Source organism: Lithobates pipiens, unplaced genomic scaffold (assembly GCF_037356315.1).
Source record: "Lithobates pipiens isolate NorthernLeopardFrog02 unplaced genomic scaffold, aLitPip1_a1.2 Scaffold_1, whole genome shotgun sequence".
NCBI classification, from domain to species: domain Eukaryota; kingdom Metazoa; phylum Chordata; class Amphibia; order Anura; family Ranidae; genus Lithobates; species Lithobates pipiens.
The window spans coordinates 174,915,380-174,931,949 of record NW_027507685.1 but is presented as its reverse complement, the minus strand read 5'-3'; the positions used below and the strand labels follow the sequence as shown (position 1 = coordinate 174,931,949).

General features: G+C 43.1%; 1 protein-coding gene across 7 annotated transcripts in view; it reads left to right on the top strand.

Annotated features, from left to right (window-relative positions):
* The window catches only part of LOC143979262 (uncharacterized), a 67,275-nt gene extending 53,991 nt beyond the window's left edge, over positions 1-13,284 (top strand). For 6 of the 7 annotated variants that reach the window (XM_077478923.1, XM_077478922.1, XM_077478918.1 and 3 more), the window contains exons 3-5: positions 5,280-5,504; positions 5,667-5,781; positions 11,389-13,284. In XM_077478923.1, the coding sequence (XP_077335049.1) occupies positions 5,280-5,504; positions 5,667-5,781; positions 11,389-13,199 (2,151 nt within the window). In that variant the 3' untranslated portion in view covers positions 13,200-13,284. The remainder of the gene's footprint in view (positions 1-5,279; positions 5,505-5,666; positions 5,782-11,388) is intronic. The other variant, XM_077478924.1, reaches the window with a different exon arrangement.
* Positions 13,285-16,570: the final 3,286 nt, after the last annotated feature.

Below are 16,570 nucleotides of genomic sequence, written 5' to 3'. Positions count from 1 at the left end.
ACTATGACATCACTCCCTTGCATACGTGCGTGAGTCGCAGCCACGGCACGCTGCCCATTGAGAGCGCAGTGCACATGCATTGGTAATGTCATACCATAGTAAATATCTCCTAAATGGTGTACATTTATTTAAAAGTGTTTGTTAACACAAAAAAAAAAAAATTGATATCCTGGTTCCTTAAAGCAAATTAAACAGCACAATGCTTGTGCTGTGTAATCTGCCCCCTCTAAACTGTAAAAAACCCTCCCTGAACCTGCCACTTCCTGTATCCCCTCTCTATACTGATCACAAAAATCAGGGCTGCTGAGCCTGTCGGCTCCCTCTCTGTGTCTACACGCCCCTGCTGCTATTATAAAAAAATAAATATCCTACAATGGTCACTGCCAGGCCCTCTATTAGAGCCTGGCATACCACACTATGCAAGTCATTTCTAAAAAAAAAGAGCATTGTAAATACCTATTTAGAGCTATCTTCAGGCCGTGGATAAAAAAGGGAAATTGCGCATGGAGGAGGTTTCAACCCGATGATAGACAGGGTGTATCAGGCATCCAAAATAGGCTCCAAAGCATGCGATGAATCACTTCTTGTGTTGTGCATGAAAGAGATAATCCGCACATAGTGGGATAATGTAGGACATTTAATAGTAAAAAAAAAAAAAAAAAAGGGGGGGTTACACTTACAGAAAATCCAATAAAACAAGCTTGTAGATAAAATGACAAGCAACGATTCCAGGAGCGTCAACTGATGCGTTTCGTCCTATTGGATATCATCTGGGGCGTAAGGACGAAATGCATTTGTTTACACTCCTGGAATCGTTGCTTATGTCGTATTTTTTTCTACAAGCTTGTTTTATTGGATTTGCTGTAAGTGTAACCCCCCCCCCCCTCCCCCACCTTTTTTTTATTTTTTACTATTAAACGTCATACATTATGTGTGGATTATCTCTTTTTCATGCACAACACATGATGTGATTCATCGCATGCTTTGGAGCCTATTTTGGATGCCTGATATACCCTGTCTATCATCGGGTGGAATCCTCCTTACCATTGTTGCAATTGTGAGATCCCGATTGAGGCTGTTCCCTCAAGACTGCCTGTTTGACCCACATGCTATATGGTACGTGTGCCCACCGACTCTGGTAAGCATGAATACTTTACAACTTTGTACCTTTTTTAAGATCCATCTTGCACTACACAAGAGAGGCTTTTCACATCCATTTTCACGTTTATTTTGGTTTTAAATGGACTTTCCTTAGATGTTTTAATTTTCACTTTGGAACAATTTCATGTTCTGTCTGTGGTTATATTAATTTATTCATCACTTCTAATTGTTTGTTCACTTTTTTGATTCAAAATCTTGTTCACTTCAGTGCCACATTTTTTGTTTTAACTTCAGACCGTGACTGGCGGCCGCTTTACAGCTCACATACATGGCTTCTGCAGGAGGCCATGTGATCTCCCCGGCTGACGCCAGAGCGAGATCTCTGCCTCTCCAGCAGAAGCCATGTATTGGAGCTGTAAAGAGGCTACGAGTCACGTGACCGGTCTGAAGATGGCTCTAAATAGGTATTTACAGCGCTCAGTTTTAGAAATGACTTGCATAGTGTGGTATGCCAGGCTCTAATAGAGGAGCAGGCAGTGATTTCAAAATTAGACTTGGCAAACACTTTAAGGTTTACCTGTAGGTACAAGTATACCTTGGGGACTTTAAAAAGTCACTGGCAATACTACACTATTGGATCTTCTTTGCCTATATCTCTTTTGAGCTTTTTTTATGCAAGAGCTGCAGAATATGGAGATGTGAGTCTGTGCTGCTGACCTGTTGCCCATGTACTTTTGACTACCATGATTTTTTAAGGGACCCACCACATCAGGTAAGGCAACACCCGATTGGGCACATGGGTTATACTCTTTGGTGGCAGTCCATGGTGGAAGACTTACTTTTACTTGTGGCACATGAACTGTGGTGATGTTCCTTGTTTTCCATTTGGCATTTAGAATTTGGATGATATGACATTGTTTTCAAATTTTTTTATTTTATTTTTTTTTACTTGCAACCTATTTTTTTTCTGCACATGATTTATGATGATTGTGTAATTTATGAGCTTTGTTGTTTATATGCACATTTGAGGCTACATCTTGAAATTTATATTAAAGAGTTTGTTACGGGTGCGGTGGCCTCCCTTGATGCGGAGAAGGCCTTCGACTCCGTCGAGTGGGGCTTTCTCTGGCAAGTCCTTGCCCGATTTGGCTTTGGTCCTAAATTTGTGACTTGGGTACAACAATTGTATGCCTCCCCTGTGGCTCGTATACGCACGGGCGGAGTCCTTTCCTCCTTTATCCGCCTTTGCCGGGGCACGAGGCAGGGTTGCCCCCTGTCTCCGGGGCTCTTTGCTCTGGCCATCGAGCCCATGGCGATTCTATTACGCTCTGCGGGGGGCGTGGCGGGGTTGAGGGTGGGTCCCTTGGTAGAACGGGTGTCGCTCTATGCGGACGACGCGTTACTATACCTTGGGGATGCTTCAGAGTCCCTTGCGTCGGCCCTTTCCATAATTGATGAGTATGGTCGTTTCTCGGGGGTCCGGATCAATTGGAGTAAGTCAAGTTTGTTTCTGCTCTCTGATTCTACACCCCCCCCGCCCGCCTCGTCCCCACTGCAGAGGGTATCCCGGTTTAGATATTTAGGGGTTGAGATCTCTAGGGACTTCTCTCAATTTCTAACTAACAACTTATACCCTGTCCTGAATGCGTTAATAGCGAAATGTCAGATCTGGAAAACGCTGCCCCTGACGCCGGTAGGACGGGTTAACTTACTTAAGATGACGTTTCTTCCGAAATTTTTGTATGTGTTCCGTAACACACCCGTCCCGATCCCTGCCATTTTCTTCCGCAAGTTAGATGGGGTAGTTTCCTCCTTTGTGTGGGGTGGTAGGGTTCCGCGGATTTCCAGGGCCAAACTACAGCTGCCACTGTCCGAGGGCGGACTGTCGCTGCCCTGCTTCCGGCGGTATTATTGGGCCGCAGTGTTGGTCACAGTCAGTTGGTGGTTCACCCAGCCTAAATCTAATCCGGCGGTCACGTTGGAGGCGGCGATCTTGGGTTCCTACACAGCCTTGGCGGGGATAGTCTATCGGGGAATCAAATCCAGCCCGCACGTAACGATCCCAATGCGGACTACCATCCAAGTTTGGGACAGAGTCGCGGCCACTGTTAAGGCTGCGGACTCCGTCTCCCCTCATAGCCCGCTGTGGGGCAACCCCAGGCTTCGGCATTTTGGTTCTATCCCAGACCCCGGACTCTGGACTAGATTTGGTATCACTACCCTTGCTCATATTATGCCTAGGGGGTCTCTCACCCCCTTTCCGGACCTCAGGGAGGCCCATGGCCTTCCCTCCTGGATGCTGTTTCGGTTCCTTCAGCTGAAACATGCCTGGCAGGCCCAATTTCCCGGGAGGGTACTAGTCGAGCCTCATGGGATAGAGAGGTTTCTCATGTCTCGTGGGGCAGACAGGATTCTCTCTTCCATATATTTACGCCTCACCTGTGAAAAATCGGGGGGGGACTCACCCCTGTTCCTCGTGTGGAAGGGAGACATCCCTTCCCTCTCGGAGGAGGAGTGGGAATCGGCCCTTCAGAGTTACCTTCCTGGGGTAATCTCTGCAAGGGATAGGTTTATCCAATTAAAATTTTTGCATAGGGCCTACTACACCCCTCAACGCCTGGCCAGGATCTATCCCGCCCAATCCGAACTTTGCCCTAAGTGCCAAAGGGCAGTAGGTACATTCTATCATGTTACTTGGGAATGCTCAATCATCCAAGATTATTGGCAAAAAATACTGGGGGAAATTAACGCAGTCACTGGGCTCGCAGTGTCCATGGATCCGAAGGTGCTTCTCCTTGGAGTCACGGATACTGTGGTGCAGGCTACATATAAGAGGCTCCTACTCTTTTATTTATGTTTCTATGCTAGGAAAGTGCTTTTGCAGATGTGGAAGGATTCTTCTCCCCCTACGATGTCCCAGTGGCACTCGATGGTGGACTCGGTGCTGCCACTTTATAAGCTTACATATATGGGGCGGAAATGCCCCAAGAAGTTTGGCGGCATCTGGGATCCATGGTTGAGTGCTCGCTCTCTTACGGTTTAATTTGTGTTATTTTTCCTGTCCCCTGCATGTGGTCACTAGGATTGGAGGTCTAAATTCTGTAACCGAATGTGCTTGTATTGAGATTTGTGCATAAGTTGTATTGCTAACTTGTTTTAATCAATAAAAACGTTTCTGTTAAAAAAAAAAGAGTTTGTTACACCAAAATTTCATATTCCTGATATGTGCCTGCTGTACCATGTACTTATATGAGGAAGTATCCTGCTCTTTCTGTGAAATCCCTGGTGTTCCTGCCAGTCCCTCTACTGTCCTATTAAAAAAACTGACAATGCTAAGCAGGAGAACACAGCGTGGTCAGTACTCTAGGTATGCTGGGAACTCTGTGCTCTCTCATCTAATGATCAGACATGCCCCCTCTGCACAGCCATTCACTGGAAAGCACACAGTGTGCTGCTGCTTCTACCCCCCCAGCTCTTATCCAGCTGAGAACAGAGGTAAGGTACTCGCTTATTTAAAAAAGGTATTTATAATGCTGCTTTTTTTTTTAATAGCTATACAAAAATGTTTTGCCTTTTTTCTTTCTATTTTCAACTTAAAGCGGGATTCCGGTCTGTGTGAAAAATAATTAAAAGTCAGCAGCTACAAATATTGCAGCTGCTGACTTTTAATATAAGGACATTTACCTGTCCAGGGAGCCAGCACTGTTGGCTCCTGAAGCCGACGCATCCATTGGCTCGCGGGTGCAGGCGCCGGCATCCTTACTAAGGGAAACAGGAAGTGAAGCCTAGCAGCTTCACAGCATGTTTCCTACTGCGCACGCGCAAGTTGCGTGACACTTTCTGAATGGTCCTGTCGTCTGAGACACACACAGGTTCCAGAAGGAGACAGGGTGGATGGGGGGGGGTGGAGAAGGGCACAAAAATAGCCGTGGAGTTGACGTACCCTGCCGGCGACATGGGACGGGAGTCCAAAAGAAAACATACCAAAAAGGTATGAAAAAAATATATATATCCAAAAATGAGGTGGGTGTGTGTTTCAAATTTTTTTTTGCCATGAACTCCACTTTAATGGGTTGTTTTACAAGGTGATTATTTACAATCACTTTAAGGCGTGCTTCCTTGCTAGAGGGTATGACATATATGGTGCCAGCTGATCAGCAGCTTCTTGTATCACACAGGAGTACATGATCGTGAAGAAACCGTCACCGTATAAGTGCTTTTCCCAAATTTCCGAGAGCCTTTGTCAGATCAAGAACTCTGTCCTAGAGATCCCAGCGGACTCAGCAGTTCATGTAAGGAGGAACGGATGCAACCCTGCTTCATGGGTCACCCATGGAATGCCAGGAGAAGCACAGACTGAGGCTCTCGATTCGGCCTTCCCGCCACATCCTGGTGGTGCCCATGTAAGTGTGACCAAGATGGGCGAGTGACATTAGATGTCTGTATCTTACTTTAAAACCAGTGAATCTGTAAGAATTGCTGATTGATTGAGGAGTGCTTTGTACATTCTGTTCATACATTGTTAGCAGGTGACATGATGTATTTTCTTTTTTCCTTTGACTCAGGTTCAAATTAAGTGTGATGATGTAGCAATGTATTTGTCAATGGAGGAGTGGGAATATTTGGACCATCATAAAGAAGAATATGAAGTTATGATTGGGAAGAATCAGCCTTCTCCTGGTAAGTGCATTTAAAGGAAACCTGTACTGAGGGAAATGGGGCATTGACTGACTGTTAACCACTTCAGCCCCGGAAGATTGACCAGGCAATTTTTTACAATTCGGCACTGTGTTGCTTTAACTGACAATTGCGCAGTCGTGCGACGTTGCACCCTAACAAAATTTACATCTTTTTTTTCACACAACTAGTGCTTTCTCTTGGTGGTATTTGGTCATCTCTCTCTAATATTAAAAAAAAAAAAAATTATATATATATTATTTTTTTTTTTTTAAGTTCATTTTTTTTCTCAGTTTAGGTCGATATGTATTCTTCTACATATTTTTCGTTAAAAAAATAAATAAAATCGCAATAAGCGTATATTAATTGGTTTGTGCAAAAGTTATAGTGTCTACAAATTAGGGGATAGATTTATAGCATTTTTATTTTTTTATACTACTAATGGCGGCGATCTCGATCAGGACGGCTACATTAAGGCGGACACGTCTGACACTTTCGACACCTTTTTGGAACCATTGGCATTTATAACGATCAGTGCTATAAAAATGCACTGATTACTGTAAAAATGTCACTGGCACAGAAGGTGTTAACACTAAGGGGTGATCAAGGGGTTACCCGTGCTCCCTGTGTGTGTTTATAACTGTAGGGAGAGGGGACTGACCTAGAGTAAATGACAGATCGTGGTTCCTAGCTATTACACATGTCCCTGTTCAGCCTCTCGTGTCCGCAACCATTGGCCATGAGCATCAGCACCCCCACGGTGCAGCAGGCACACACGCGCCTGCTATCCCGCTGAAAGGAGCCAACGTATAGCTACGACGGGATTGTGCCGACCTGCCACAGTATGATGGCGGCTGGTTGGCAAGTGGTTAAAGAAACCTGAAAGCCATCATTATTTTTTTTTTATTTTAGTTTTTTTAAAAAGGGCCCCTGTAAAAGAAAACTATCCATATTTGTTTCTCAGGTCGAGTAGTGATACAGGCAGTCTCTTTGATGAAGATCTTCTGACACTGAAAACTTCAACTTCCACATTCGGCAGCATAGTAGTTACAACTGCTAAAGGATCAACTTTTATAACAAACATGGTATAATTACCTGCTCCGTGTAATGGTTTTGCACAGAGCAGCCCCGATCCTCCTGTTCTCGGGTCCCCTGCCGGTGCTCCTGGCTCCACCCACCATAGCAAGGTACTTGCTATGGAGGCACTCGTGCATGCTCGCTCCTGAGCTGGCTCTGTGTGTCCATACACAGCCCGGAACCCCCCTCATCATTGGCTGTGATTGACTGCTATCTGAGCCAATGAGGAGGGAGAGAGCCAGGAGAGCAGCTTCTCTCATGCGCATGGCTCAGGAAGGTATGGGGGGGAGGGGGGAGGCTAGGAGCTGCATACAGAGGCTTTTTCCCTCAACGCATACAAGTTAAAAAAAACCTTCAGCCTTTACAACCACTTTAAGCTTTTCAGCACTAGGGCCCTCAATTTGAAGGCGAGCCATGTCCTTGTGTGTGTTTCCTCCCACGTTCCAAAGAAATGCTAATGGATTAATTGGCCCTAGTATGTATAGTATCTCACAAAAGTGAGTACACCCCTCACATTTTCGTAAACATATTTTATTATAACTTTTTATGTAACAGCACTGAAGAAATTACACTTTGCTACAATGCAAAGTAGTGAGTGTACAGCTTGTATAACAGTGTAAATTTGTTGTCCCCTCAAAATAATTTAACACACAGTCATTAATGTCTAAACCGCTGGCAACAAAAGTGAGGACATCACTAAGTGAAAATGTCCAAATTGTGACCAAAGTGTCAATATTTTGTGTGACCACCATCATTTTCCAGCACTGCCTTAACCCTCTTGGGCATGGAGTTCACCAGAGCTTCTCAGGTTACCACTAGAGTCCTCTTCCACGAGGGAGCAAGTGGATGTTAGAGACCTTGCGCTCCTCCACCTTCCGTTTGAGGATGCCCCACAGATGCTCAATGGGGTTTAGGTCTGGAGACATGCTTGGCCAGTCCATCACCTTTACCCTCAGCTTCTTTAGAAAGGCAGTGGTCGTCTTGGGGGTGTGTTTGGGGTCATTATGTTGGAATACTGTTCTGCGGCCCAGTCTCCAAAGGGAGGGGATCATGCTCTGCTTCAGTATGTCACAGTACATGTTGGCATTCATGGTTCCCTCCATAAACTGTAGCTCCCCAGTGCCGGCAGCACCCATGCAGCCCCAGACCATGACACTCCCACCACCATGCTTGACGGTAGGCAAGACACACTTGTCTGTACTCCTCACCTGGTTGCCACCACACACGCTTGACAACATCTGAACCAAATCATTTTTTCTTGGTCGCCTCAGTCCAGAGGACATGGTTCCAGTAATCCATGTCCTTAGTCTGCTTGTCTTCAGCAAATTTCTTGCAGGATTTCTTGTGCATCATCTTTAGAACAGGCTTCCTTCTGGGATGACAGCCATGCAGACCAAATTGATGAAGGGTGCGACGTATGGTCTGAGCACTGACAGGCTGACCCCCATCCCCCCCCCCCCCAACCTCTGCAGCAATCATACGTCTATTTCCCAAAGACAACCTCTGGAGATGATGCTGAGGACATACACTCAACTTCTTTGGTGGACCATGGTGAGGCCTGTTCTGAGCGCAACATGTCCTGGCCACTGTGCTGCAGCTCTGTTTCAGGGTCTTGGCAATCTTCTTATAACCTATGCCATCTTTATGTAGAGCAACAATTCCTTTTTTTTTCAGATCCTCAGAGAGATCTTTGCGATGAGGTGCCATGTTGAATTTCCAGGGACCAGTATGAGAGAGTGAGAGCGATAACAGCAAATGTAACCTGCTTCCCATTCACACCTGAGACCTTGTAACATTAACGAATCACATGACACCGGAGAGGGAAAATGGCTAATTGGGCCCAATTTCAAAATTTTCACATAGGGATGTACTCACTTTTGTTGCCAGCAGTTTAGACATTAATGGCTGTATGTCGAGTTATTTTGAGGGGACAGCAAATTTTCACTGTTATACAAGCTGTACACTCACTACATTGTAGCAAAATGTAATTTCTTCAGTTAAAAGAATCTAAAAAAAAATATTTACAAAAATGTGAGGGGTGTACTCACTTGAGAGATACTGTATCAAAAGCACTATAATAAAAAATCCAACATGTGTCTAGATGTGGAAGATGCCTGGTCCCCCACTGTGGTTCAACGTTCTGGACCCTGCATCAGTAAAGTATGCATAAGTGTCTTAAGCCAGCCAAAGACAGAGCAATTTTGGGTTGCAGGAAAGAAACTCACTTGGATTCCCCCATCAACACCGATTGATCAACTTTGGTACATTCAACCTGCCAATAATTGGGTTAAATCTTAGCTGGTTCCTGCTGAAGATCTGTGGCTGGCTTTAGAGTCCAATGGGAAAAGTTTCAGTGCACATTGGGGGACCATGTGTCCAACATGTATAGAAGCATGGTGGATGTGGAAGAGGTTTATGCAGTTGTAAAGCTACATTAAAGAGATCAAACACTCACTAGAGAGGTATAGTAGGTATGAACAATTTTTTTAGGGATCTCTTTAATAATGGTCAGCATTGGCAGCCCTTTGTTACAGTACCAATTTCAGAATTGGCTAAGAGTAGATGCAACCAGCTAGCCAATAATTTGTATTAGCTAGAAAAACCTCTTCTATATCAAAGCATATCTTCAAGAGATGGAAGGTGTACTAAAAAAGAAGACAGGAGGGTGTACCTAATTTTTAGTGGGACTTCCTGTCCAACTTCCTCCTTTTGGCCAACTAGGCGACTCCTCCTCTCGGCCTAGGCGGCCCCTCCCTGCCAGCGATCTTCTGGGACACAACACAGGTCCCAGAAGATTGGCTGGTCAATAGCAGAGCACATGCGCAGTGCGTGCCCGGCCGTGAAGCCAAAACCTGTCACGGCTGGGTGTCCACACTTGCAATGCCGAGGAGAGGGATAGGAGCGAGGCTTCGGGCGGCCACATCGCTGGACCGTAGGACAGGCGAGTGTCTGTTATTAAAAGTGAGCAGCTATGCTTTTTGTAGCTGCTCACTTTTAATATATTAAAGAAACGGGTGGAACTCTGCTTTAAAGCGCCTACCGCTTCAATGTGCTTTTAGGATGTGTTTTTGATGCTTCGATAAAAGCCTTGGCAAAGCTTTCGTGATGCTCTTTTGAAGCTTGATAGATGCCCTGCGTGTGTGTGTGTGTGTGTGGATATTACATACCTGCAATTTCTCCCAAACAACAGCTAAAGCTGAATTGAAGCCTCTCAAAAGCTGCAGGTGCTTCAAGCAGACTTCTATGGAGGCTTTGAAAATGCTTTAAAGCACCACTAAAGTGACATGGCATATCATTTTTGAAGCAAAGCCAAAAGCAAACCCAGGGTGTAAACAGGGCTGTAAGCCAACCATTTTATTTAGTGGCATGGGCTTTGACTGGCATTCAGAGCCTTAACAAAGCGTATTCAAAGCCTTGTCGTAAACTAACACTTACTGTCATTTGTCTGTCGCTTAGTTTCTCTCTTAGCAGCACAAGTCACTTCTGACAAGTTTTCCTAACACTAAGGGCTCCTTTACACTTGCTTCAGCTTCAACACACATTAAATCACCTACCACTTCAATTCGCTTTTATGATGCGTTTTTGATGCTTCGATGAAGCTTTGACGCTTCAGTGATGCTCTTTTGAAGCTTGTCAGAGTGTGTGTGTGTGTGTGTGTGTGTGTGTGTGTGTGTGTGTGTGTGTGTGATATCTGCAATTTCTCTAAAACAAAAGTAAAGCTGAATTTTTGGCCGCCTAGGCGACTCTTCCTTTCAAAAGCTGCAGGTGCTTCATGAAAACTTGAGAGCTTTGCCATAGACTTCTATGGAGGCTTTGAATACACTTTGAAGCACCACTAAAACTACATGGGCTATAATTTTTGAAGCGAAGCTAAAGCAAGGTGTAAACAGGATTGTAAGCTAACCATTTTACTTACTATTTAGTGACAGGAGCTTTGACTGGCATTCAGAGAGCTTTAACAAAGCCTGTCTGAAACCTTGTTTTGAAGTGTAATCTAGCCCTAAGATTAAAAAAAAAATAAAGTGATAGGGGAGGGAGCTCCAGCTAAATGCCACCCTCAGCTTTGTTCCTGTGTGTTGTGTGGAAGGGGCGTGTCACTTCCCTCCAATCAGCTCTCCTCAGTGATGTAATTTCAGCTCTCCACCCCCTGCTTTTCAGAGCTGAGAGATCCTGTGTAAATGCATTTTGGATGTAGGGGAAAGACAGCTGCAGATAAGTAAAACTAATGTAGGAGGATTTGTTTCATCTCTGTGTATCTGTGGGCAGTCACTTCACTAAGTAGATGTAAGGGTTTACAATAACTTTAATTGTGAAACTGTTAGGGAGAGTGGGAATCCCCCATAGAGGCCACATCAGGTGTGCAGACCCAGGAACACAAACACAGGGATTTCACCAATTAAGTCCTAGGAATGTAAAAAACCTTGTCAGGTGGTTTTATTCTCCAACTTCAAGCAAAACCGAAATTCTCATTTAGATGAATAAGTACTGCCATGCATGTCACTGGGATAACTTAACAGATTTATTTTGTTTCAGCAGATGGACCAAATGGGCAATGTTTACAAGCCGATTATCATTCCCAGTTAGATTCAGAACAAAGAGACTGTAACAGCAATGACACCTTAGACTGGAATTCAGAAAACAGGTTTACAGCCCCTAAAGTACCTTGTTTCGGAGCTTGCAAGATGACCTCTTCACCTAAAAAAGAGAGTGTAGACAAGTTTTATGGACCAAAGAATATGCCAATTAAAGCCTCGGCCTCTACACAAAGTAGAGAATTCTCTGCTTTGCAGAATAACAAAACTTTAAACCATGAACTTCTGTCTAGCACATTCTTAGGAACAGAAATAAAGGACGAACAAAGTAATTTTGACTGTGAAGATACAACAGTACCGATCAATAACACCAATCAGGTGGATAATCCATCCCTAGACAGTGTCCAAAACCTTTTCTCAGGCATACTTCAAAAAACATGTAACCATAACGCATGGAGCAACCAAGAGTGCTTACTGGACAGCCATCAAATAAAAACAGTAAATGTTACAGACTCTTTTGTGAAGAGCAATCATAATTTTGATTTTATTCCACAGTCCTTTTCAGAGAAATTTCAACACATACCCATACTAGATGGCCATCAATCCAATGTGGCAGAATTCACTGACCCTGCTTTGTTGGACAGTCATACTTTGGATCATGTTCAAAGCCATTTTGGAGATGTGCTCCAGAGAAAACACATTACGAAAGGGTTATCTAATGAAAGATGCTCAGTAGTTGGTCAAGAAATCAAGAACCAAGAGGTGAGTGACTGTTGTCTGCAGAATGAACGTAGCTTAAGTGTCACAAATATTTTTAAGGATATACCTCAAAAAACGCATACAAAGACTGAACTCAAAAAACTAGATGCCCATCAAACCCAGATAGGAAACCTAAAAGAATGTCCCTTGGAGAACAACGATACTAAGAATATCTCAAACATCTTTCAGAATGTATTTGAAAAAGCTCATATAAAAAGAAAACAAACTTACCAAAATGAAATCAAGAAAGTAGAGATCAATGACCCTTTAGTGGAGGGCAGTGATGCTCTGTACCAGCTGCCAAACTCTTTTTCAGATGGACTTCAAAGAACTTGCATAAAGGCAGAATTAATCCACCAAGAGCATGCCACAAATGGTCCTCAGCAGAAACCAATGGATACAACGGACTCTGCTGTGGTGGGCAGACATGTTTTTGGCTGTGACACAAATCCACTGCAATGTCATGGCAAGAGAGAATTAACCTATCAAGAATGTTCAATGCGTAGTCAGCAAACTAAGATAGTAGAGTTCCACCGCTCTACTCTAGAAAACAATAGCAATTCGAGTATAGATTGTCAGACAAACAGTAAGCCTTCTACTAATTTAGATCACCAGTATTTCATCAAGGAACATATACAACATAGTAAAAAGAGCACTTGGCAAACAGGAAGAGTTCAGCCCTCAGGTAAGCCACTGAAAATGGTATCATGTAGTGACTGTGGAAAGATGTTCTCTTGTAACTCCTATCTTTCAAGACACCAGAGACTTCATACTGGAGAAAAACCTTTCACATGTTCCGAATGTGGCAAGAGCTTCTCTTGGATGTCATCCCTAGTGACACACAAAAGGACACACCTTGGGGAAAAGCCTTTCACCTGCAAGCAGTGCGGAAAAAGATTTTCTGATTATTCTGGCATTATCAAACATCGAAGAAGCCACACAGGGGAGAAACCTTATTCTTGTCTCATGTGTGGAGCACGCTTTGCACAAACTTATCAACTTGTCAAGCACCAGTCTGTCCATTTGGTTGAAGATGTGGCAAAAAAGTCTTAAAACGAAAGTCATTCTGCATTACAACTTTAGTCTGTATGCAAAAAGTTTATATGCAAGAATAATTAAATGGAATATTCAATTTGAAGACCCCATATCTGCTCATTCTTTCATAATAAAACACCAGTTCATCGTTTAGGGACTATAAATTACTTTTCCAAATTATTGCACTAAGCAATACATCAATTACAATGGATGTAGATGAACTTAGAGCACAACTTCAGACACTTTTTTTTTTTTCCCCCTTAGTTGAACATCTACTCCCAGTGGTCAGATGCATGAGCGGGATCTACTTACTGTCTTTAAAGCCCAACTCCAGGACATTTTTATTTCCCCCATGCAGCAGAGCTGTGCCCGCACTGCACGGGACAACTCTGTTTCTTTGCACAAAGTTCACACTCACCTGATCCGCCAATCCTCCAGAAAACCATGCTCCCCCATGGCCCAGCGGTAGACAGTTCCTGTCTATGTAGCATGCTGACATCAGAACAGCCCATTTTCAAGACCGCTGAGGAGCAGGGGTGCCAGACCGGTCTTGAGCAGGGAGGATCAGCGGGTTGGGTATGTATCTCTGCTGTCCTCTCCCCTAGAACAAAACAAGCAGTTAACCTGTGCAGTGTGGACCTTTCCTGCAGCAACACGCTTTTTTTTTTTTTTTTTTTTTCACAAAGTAAGAATAAGCAAGGACAGCTCCAAGCATGGCAGTAGCTATGTAGTTGCTTATTAATTTCTTTTACAAAATAGGAAACCCAGCTTATTAAAGCTGTACCCCCGGAAGATATAAAATAAAAAAATGATTGCAGCTTTGTTTTCATTTATGCATTGTTAAATTTTATATATATATATATATATATATATATATATATATATATATATATATATATATATATATATATATATATATAATATTATGAAATTGGTGCAAGTATCTAACGTTGGCTTGGTATCAGCCCCTTGCAGTACCTTGTACACCAGAGTTCAGGATGTTGGACAGAAAAATAGCAAATCAGTTGAGTTGCAGTGCAAGAACCATACTCAGGAGATAGTGGCAAAGATATGAGCTCATTAGTGTGCTGCTTCTCTTTTCCCTGTCCATTCACAGGCTGGGGAAGAGACCAGACCTGTGTCAGGCTCGGTTCACATATTTGCAAATTGTATATCCGCATCCAATTCACATAACATGTGAATCAGACTGGCTTTTAATAGAGCCGGTTCACACATGTGCAGGGCGGCCACGGTGCATTTTTAAAAAGTGTCCTGTGCGTTTCTGGGTCTGGTTCAGGTACAATTTCACCTGAACTGGTAAACAGAAACACACTGGACTGCCGCACTGAAACCGCATATGTGTGAACCCAGCCTTACTGAACTGTAGCTAAAAAAAAACAAAAAAAAAAAACACGTCTCCAGCTTTCCCAAAGTCAATGAAAGAGTCAGTGGGACAGAAGTGCAAATAATTGCAATGCCTTTTGGTCCATCCCAATCCCTTGTCACCAGGAAGCAAAGAGAACCATTTCCTTTGGAGACACAAAGAACGTGACACAGATTTTAACCCATAACCAAAGAAAAAGGGCTGAAGTAATTTAAAGCAGTGCGTAAATGGTCAGTGCTATATTACCTGTAATAAATAAATAACAAAATAAGTAGCGCTTTAACCTGGGGTACAGTAAACTTTGTCCCTAAAGTAGAGACCTGCCCTGGGCCCATCTAAATAAAGCAGACCTACAGATTATGAGCCATATCTGCATTCTTGGATATGGATAGGAATAGTCTGGAGGCAAAATGTTGTCACCTTTTCCTATTCATATAACAGGGATGTGGGTCAAATATTACCCAACACCTATGGGTCTTTGGTATTTAAATGACAATTTGGCAGCCTGACACTTCTATAGGTCAACAGAGTGTCCAATGACAAGGGATGAGCAAAATTAAGAGTTTTTTTATTTTCTGCAATTTCAGCAAAAACATTTGGGAAATAAAAAAAAAAAAAAAACACAGAGATATTCCAGTGTCTTGTCTCCCATAACACATCTTTTTCTATGATGTTTATTTTCCACAAATACGGTGATACCAACTTTTCACAATACGAATGGGTTCCAAGACACTTCCAGTCCCACGATGTCGAGCAACACACAGGCATTTCTTGTGCAGCTTAGCTATCATGTGTACCCCCCCCCCCCCCCTGTAGTTGGTGGAGTAATGAAGCCAGCATATTGGCGTGTAGATAAAATATCTATTGGGATGTGTAGCCACATTAACTAACTGTAGGCACATTACTAAAGTGAGACCAGTGTGTGACACTAGTCCTTGCCCAAGACCCAATCACACAAGGCCAAGGATAGTCTAGATCAGCCTTTCTCAACCTTTTTACCTTGGAGGAACCAGGGAACCCCTGATGAAATAACTTTTATACCTACAGTTTCTGGAACACTAGTGTGATCATTAGGCCACATGCACACTGGGCATTTTTTACAGAAGCTGTTTTTGGCTGTAGACATTTTTTTCTACAGTCATTAAACTCTCCATCCTGTGTGTCCATGCACACATAGGCTGTTATCAGCAGTTTTGGGCAGTGGCGTTTTTTGAGCAGTAAAAAAAAAAAAAAAAAAACTAAAAAAAGTAGTGGGTTCCGAGAGACGTTTTTCCGCTGTAAAAACGCTCTAATGCTGATAAACACTCAAAAACTTTGCTTACCAGTGTTTAACGTTTTTCATCCATTGAAATTATATAAACGTTATTGCACAAACTTTGAAAAAAATTGAAAAGGACGTTGAAAAACTCACTGCAAAGCTCCTGGCATTTTTATAACATTATTTTAACGTCCAGTGTGCATGAGGCCTTAAAGTTTTAATTTTTTTAATATAAGAAAAAAATGATATAGCATATCTAGTACAGTGGAGAAATTATTTGACCCCCTGCAGATCTTGTAAGTTTGCCCACTTGCAAAGAAATGAAGGGTCTATAATTTTTATCACAGGTGTATTTGAAATGAGAGAGACAGAATATCCACCAAAAATCCAGGAGACCAGATCACCAGTGGGTACAACTCAAGCAAATCCTAGCATCCTCGGAAGGAACCCTGATTGATGAAGACTGGTCTAGATGGTATAGTCACATAACCTTTATGTCCAAAGAAGAAGTTGGCTGATTACAGGGTACAAAAAAAAGTGCAAATGGACCAGAGGTGTGCGTGTGTGGAGGAAGGAGGTGGGTGGTTGATTTTTTTGGTATTCGGAGATAAGCTTGAAAAAGACACAAAGCCTCCACTTGGCTCTCTTGATTTTGACATTTGCCAAGTCGGCTCAAATTTAGTCCAGTTCAGCAGGAATCGGCTTACATTCAAAGTACATTGTTTGCCCAGCTATAAAGTGCTAAGG